Source organism: Siphateles boraxobius, unplaced genomic scaffold (genome assembly GCF_051911475.1).
Source record: "Siphateles boraxobius isolate OS27281-9 unplaced genomic scaffold, OSU_SipBor_1 13, whole genome shotgun sequence".
NCBI lineage: Eukaryota > Metazoa > Chordata > Actinopteri > Cypriniformes > Leuciscidae > Siphateles > Siphateles boraxobius.
Genome location: NW_027508733.1, coordinates 18,453,041 through 18,459,838, shown reverse-complemented (window position 1 = coordinate 18,459,838; position 6,798 = coordinate 18,453,041). Strand labels below are relative to the sequence as shown.

Sequence of the window (6,798 nt, the reverse complement as noted above, 5' to 3'; positions counted from 1 at the left end):
TTTCCTCCCTAGATTATAGATATAAGCATTACAGCGTAAATATGTTCAAAAATGTCACAATGCAAAAAAGTCCTAATGTGGCTTTATTTTCTTAAAATACCCCCCCCCCCTCTATTTAGGGTGAAATTGAACTTAAAATTAAAACAGCTCTATCTTTATATAATCCAAACATACAATAAAACAGTATTCACACATAGTAGCCTATATATATATATATATACGTATATAGGTATATATATATATATATATATATATATATATATATATATATATGTGAGCAGCCTTCCCAGTAACTACTGCAGGATGATGTGATATTTTACTCTAAAATGTACCAAACCAGATGAATGTAATTGTAAATCCTCATTCAAAAAGTTTCAAAACAGCGGCACTACAAAATATGACATTAAACCACCAAAGAAATGATGGCGGACCTCATCACACTTGCGTCTCCTTACACTACTTAGTAGCTACATAAAACCCTTTAAAACAGGCCAGAGCAAACGAATACCCAGTGTTTGAAGAACTTACTGATCGTCTGAGGAGATCAGAAGACGAATGTGCAGACTTCTAAGGGCCTAGTGCAAATGCATGCGTGAATCGTTCAGTCTTTTCTACTGTGCGTCAGACACCATCGGGCCACAGAAGGAGTGGTATTATGGGTAAAAGAGCAAGAAATAGGATGGCTGAGATGGTTGGGATGTGGGTGACTCCTTTGGCTTGCAGGTCGGGTTCTGGTCTGGAGGTGGGGGATTGGATTGGGATAAAGCCACCCCGTGGTGGAATTCGTACATTGATTTCCTTTTCAGTGAGCACTGTTGGAAGAAAAATGAACAAAAACATTTAAGAATTAGGTGCGAATATCACATTTAAACAAGATAGTGCTCAATACGCAAAGGGGACGTTTACACAACACCATTTTCAACTAAAAAGGAAAAGGGTTAACTTTTTATGTGTTTTGTCTCTTTATTTAAATGACAAATGCGTTTTGGGGGCCTGAAAATGCAAACTTTTGATAACGGGTTTCAAATTGCACGTTTTTGAAAAACGATGCCGTTATCGTCTCCGTGTAAACCACAAAAATATGAATTTGTAAAAACGGTGACGTCATGCACATTACGTGTTCAGTCTATAGGCGAGTAATGTTTCTTTTCAGAAGTGACATCGCCAACTACTGGCCTGGCATGAATAATTAAGCGTTTAATCGTTTTCAAGGATCCAGGAAAAACTTTTCCATTTTTAGTAAATCGTTGTCGTATAAACCCTTAGAAATAAAGCTTCTTTATTGGCATCTATGGTTCCATTAAGAACATTTGATTTCCATTGAACCTTTCCATTGCACAAAAGGTTATTTCCCAGCTAACATGGAATGTCCTCAAAACTTTGGCAAATTTATGAATTCTAGTAACTTTAATACAGTAGCGGTTTTAGGCACGGGCGAACCGGGCAATCGCCCAGGGCGGCATTTTTTCATGTCATATGGGGGGGGGGGCGGCACGAGCAGTTAAAAAATAAATCCTCTGAGCCGCAAAGCGGCTTTCTATTAGGCTATCTACATTTCACTGTGTGGGGAATTGGCAAATTGGCGCCCCTGCTTGCTGAGAAGGTGCCGTGTGTGACGCCGGTTTCACACTGCACGTGTTAGCATCGCGTATTGTTTTTTGGCGCCCATGTTAACAGATTAGAGCATTCACACACCGCACGCAGAGGCGGCGCGGCAGCGCGTAGCATGAGCAATGTATCAGCAATACTCGAATGGAATTAGTGGGCTAAAGTCAGTCACACCACCTCGACTTTCTCCAAAATAACGCACATTTCATTCATAATATTATAAATACAGGCCTATAGTTCCTGCAAATTTTTTTTTTCTGAATTGTGTGAAATGGCTAATAAAAATAAGTAATACAAAACGATTATGTGGGTCACCTCACCAAGGTGAATTGGTTTAGTCTTGACTTCTGGCCGTGACTCGTGACGTGAGTGACAGTGTTGGGGGGCGGGGAATGGGAAATCTGTTGATTGTCGAGTGCCAAATAAACAGAGATGGACAGGGAAAGGAAAAAAGCCATCATGTGCACAATTTAGAAAAAAAAAAGAAAAGAAGAAGAGGAGGAGAAACGAGCAAAAGATGCAACTATGTTCTGTCTGTGGTATGATTACGGTATCCATGTTGTCATGAATGAAAGGCTAATGTTAATTGTGGGTAACTCATCTCTTACGTTTCTTAGCCTTTTTGCTATGATGCTTGTTATGCTTATACTACAATAATTAGGTTTTATGTCAACAAACACGAGATCTAATTTCACCATAATATTGTGCTTTGCAACAAAACTGTTAAAGTTCAGTTATTATTTATTTCCATCAGTTGGGTTAACGTTAGGCCCTGTAATTAGCCAACGGAATTTTCAAATCTGTAGGTAGTACAGCGGTACAATGACATTTTAATGACAAATTCAATTTGTACCTCTGTAGTTGAGGTCAAGAAATATATTCATGACACAGTTATAATGGCTTCATGATGACAGCCAATGTTCTGTTCTTAGTGCAATAGTTTAATAATTAACTTAGATTCTCTTTAGTGTGTTTTCACATTGTGTGATAGTATTTGTGCTATGGAATATTTATTCTATATTTTATTTGTATATTATTCTCAATGTTTTATATTATTGTTGCTCTCTGCTCTTGTTAAATTTTTGAGGGTCTCTACATACAAACCGAAGCACTAAGAACTTTGTAAGTGTACAGACAGTTTAATAACTCAACTCAACTCAACTCAACTTTATTTATAGAGCACTTTCAAAACCACAAGTGGAACCAAAGTGCTGTACAGAAGGTATAAAAAAAATAAAAATAAAAATAAAAGTAAAAACAAAGACATAAAAACAATGCAAACATTTGACATAAAAACTTACAAAGCATTGTCAAATGCTAAAGAGAACAAAGTAAGTTTTAAGCGCACTCTGAAAAGCACCCAATGAAGGACAAGTTTTTACAGACAGAGGAAGGTCATTCCAGAGCCTAGGAGCTGCAACAGAGAATGCCCGATCACCTTTACATTTCAAACGGGATCGCGGAACCATGAGAAGCAATTGGTCATTAGAGCGCAGAGATCTACTTGATTGACAGCGGCTGATTAAATCAGTAACATACTCAGGTGCTAGGCCATGCAGAGACTTAAAAACATACAACAAAGCTTTGTATTGAATTCTGTATCGTATGGGTAACCAATGTAATTTAATTAAAACCGGAGTAATGTGCTCTCTCTTCTTAGTGCCCGTTAAAAGTCTGGCAGCTGAGTTCTGAACGAGCTGCAAGCGGAAGAGAGAAGCCTGACTCACACCCAGATACAATACATTACGATAATCCAAACGGGATGACACAAAGGCATGAACAACCTTCTCCATATCGTCAAAAGAAAGGATAGATTTCAATTTAGAAATTGATCTAAGATGGAAAAAACTATTCTTAACGACAGCATTGATTTGCCGGTCAAATTTAAGCTCAGAGTCAAAAATGACACCAAGGTTCCTCACGCTAGACAATTTTTTCCCAGGAAACAACCCCAGGCAGTCATCATCCACACAGCCCTTATTTCCAAATAAAATCATCTCGGTCTTATCCTCATTTAATTGGAGAAAGTTAATAATAATAATATACTTTATAAAGACAGTACCATCGCGTAGCCATCTTTGGAAAACAGTCTCGACCAGTCGAACCACTAACGCCGTGCTAAGTGATAGGGGTGGGCGGATCGATCCTGAAGTATCAATACTTCAGGATCGATCCGCGAAAAGGATCGAAAAGGTATCGAAAAGGATCGATCCTCACAAAAAAATATCGATCCAAATGTGTGTTTTTTTACCAGTAATTTTTATTAATTTAGAACGCAATTCAGTGCGTAAAAAAAGCTTCTAAGTTGAAAAATAAGCGGATGTAGCGAATAATTGTGTAGAGTAGAACTATTTCTCATCTGGATACAAGATGAAACCAGTCAATCACAGAGTGTGTTCGATGCTGGTGCTTCTGTCACAGTGTGTTTGGGAAACAAAGCCTTGCTTAGATGAAAGAGAAACAATCGGGAGTTATTTCGCAATAAACAAGTTAAAGGTTTACATAACGGTTCAAAATGTTGACGTCAGTAAGATTTGTTAAATTAAATTAATATTTTTATTCAACAAGGATCGATGCATTAAATTGATCGAAAGTGACAGTCAAGGGTTTTACACTGTTAAAGAATAATCTATTTTCATATAAATGCTTTTCTTTCAACTTTGTTCATCAAATAATTTTGCTTAAAATGTATCATGGTTTCCACAAACACATGAAACTGTTTTCAACATTGATAAGAATAAGAAATGTTTCTTGAGCAGCAATTCAGCATATTAAAATGAATTCTCTTCAGGAAGGATCATGAAGACTGGAGTAATGATGCTAAAATTCAGCTTTGATCACATGAATAAATTACAGAATAGCCTATGTTAAATTGTAACAATATTACATTTTTACTGTATTTTTGATCAAATAAATGCAGAAGAGAATTACAAATCTTACAGACCTCAAACTTTTGTACAGTAGGCTAGTGTACAATAGTGCATTTACTATAATTAGGGTAGTTTGTTAAAAGTCACTGACTAATTACGGGCGAGTTGAGAGCACAAATCACAAAATATTTAGTGGTCATGAAAACGTATTCAGATTTAGCATATTAATGAGGCATTCACCCAATAAAAAATGACACACTGTTCTAGCACAGGAAAGTGCATGTAAGTTCAAGTGCATGCTTTTAAAATGAAAAAGTATTGGTTTCGGTATCGATATCGGTGATACTGGCCCTGTATTTACTTGGTATCGGATCGATACTGAATTTTGCAGTATCGCCCACCCCTACTAAGTGAGCTGAACTGTGAGATTCCAAGTCACAGTTCAGCTCGTAGCACGGTGTTCGTGGTTCGACTGGTCGAGACTGTTTTCCAAAGATGGCTCCGCGATGGTACTGTCTTTATAAAGTATATTATTATTAAACTGTCTGTACACTTAAAAAGTTCTCAGTGCTTCGGTTTGTATGTAGAGACCCTCATTAAGCTACCGTGTTAGTGTGGGGCTATTTTGAGCCTTGTTAGTGGTATTAACTAGCGATCTCTTTTTACTTATTATATGCCCCATATACTAGCGTTATAAGCTAAACAGTTATTAGAGATAAAACTCTTTACATTCGATTATCATGAAAACAAATCCCAGAGAACAGTCGACTCGGTACCAATGTGTTATTACACCCCAGGTTCATTTTGCGCCGGAGTTCTCCTTTAACCGTTCTATTTCATCAGAAACGATCTTAAAACATGGCTTTAAGTGTAAAATACCGAACTTGTCCTTTAACACAAAAAGCACAAAAACTTTTGAACATCGATCGTGGATTGTTTTCTGAAACATTTTAATTGGACGATCATCTTATTTTTGTAAGATGATACAAAAATAAACGTAGTTTGAGATGGTTCAGAGAACATTTAAAGGTAATTTCCCATAATGTTTGCAAAATGATAAAAATGGAACCCTTAATGTTTTCACTAATGATCAAGAAAAACATTTAAAATACATGTAAAAATCTGGACGTTTTGAAAGTTCAGAGAGCAGAGTGTTTTCATGACTTACTGGGAACATTAGCAAAATGTTCTTAGAAAATTTTTGTAAGCTGGGTTTTTCCCACTGAGGAAAAAAAAATGATTTTAAGAAATTTTCTCGGAAAGGTTCTTTGGGGATCCAAAAATGGTTCTTCAATGGCATTGCTGCGAAATCCCCCTCTTCAAACTTTATTTTTTTAGAGTGTACAATAAGAAGCCAATCCTCCAACAAAAGAAACAGCAAATCTGATTTGGTTACAGTGACAAACTACGCACACACAATAACGTTCTGGGTTGAACATATGTGCATTGCGCAGCAGATGAGCAGGGCCATATATCAGCGCCAGGCTACGAGCCGAGAGCCGCACCACTCACAGACACAAACCAACAGACGGCAACACATTAACGTGTCACAATGAAATGATGCATAGTGTCCATACGGACACAAACGAATGACTTCACGTGCGGATGTCTCGGCACAAACAAACGCACATTCACGGTCTGATGTTTCAGAGGCACCCGTTTACCTAATTTTGCAACAACAAATTTGACCCAGACGCAACAAGGCAGGGCGAGACGAAATCTACAGTCACACCTTTTCCCAATGAAATCCAACCTGAGATTCTCACACAATAGCCATTGTGCCGTTCACACAATACACAAAGGGTTCATTTATTCACAATCACCGTGAGGAGATCTCTCGATGCCAATTAAAGCAGTAAATGGATCCAATTCGTATCAGACCAGAGAGCGAACGCCCGCGGGCTGCTTGGCATTGACAGGAGAGATGTGTAGGAATGATCACATATGGTGTATGAATATCATGCTAAATATGCAGAAGTCGTGTGAAACTGAGGATTCCTGCCGACGCTGAATGTGAGAATGTTGGAGGATCTACTTATTTAGCATATTGTATTTACGTTTCCGCTGCACACAGCATTGGCAAGCCGCTATGGTGTTTATAGTTAAAAATTTTTTATGTATTTGTATGATTCAATGCTTATTATCTCTACTCTATGTTTGAATATAGAAAAATGAGAACTGTGCCTGAATTGTAGATTTTTTTCTTTCTTTTTTTTTTTACAATGAAGCAGTACATTTCCAGAGAACATTATGTCAGCTAAATATAATATATTAAAAATATATAAATAAATGAAACTATAAATGAAAATAATTAAATGAA

The 6,798-nt window shown here is 37.2% G+C and overlaps 1 protein-coding gene across 1 annotated transcript in view; it reads right to left on the bottom strand.

The window, feature by feature from the left end:
• Window positions 1–481: 481 nt before the first annotated feature.
• Window positions 482–6,798, bottom strand: part of gpc5b (glypican 5b) — a 55,639-nt gene continuing 49,322 nt past the window's right edge. Inside the window, exon 9 of the mRNA XM_077226244.1 lies at window positions 482–812. Within this exon, the coding sequence (XP_077082359.1) occupies window positions 622–812 (191 nt within the window). The 3' untranslated portion in view covers window positions 482–621. The remainder of the gene's footprint in view (window positions 813–6,798) is intronic.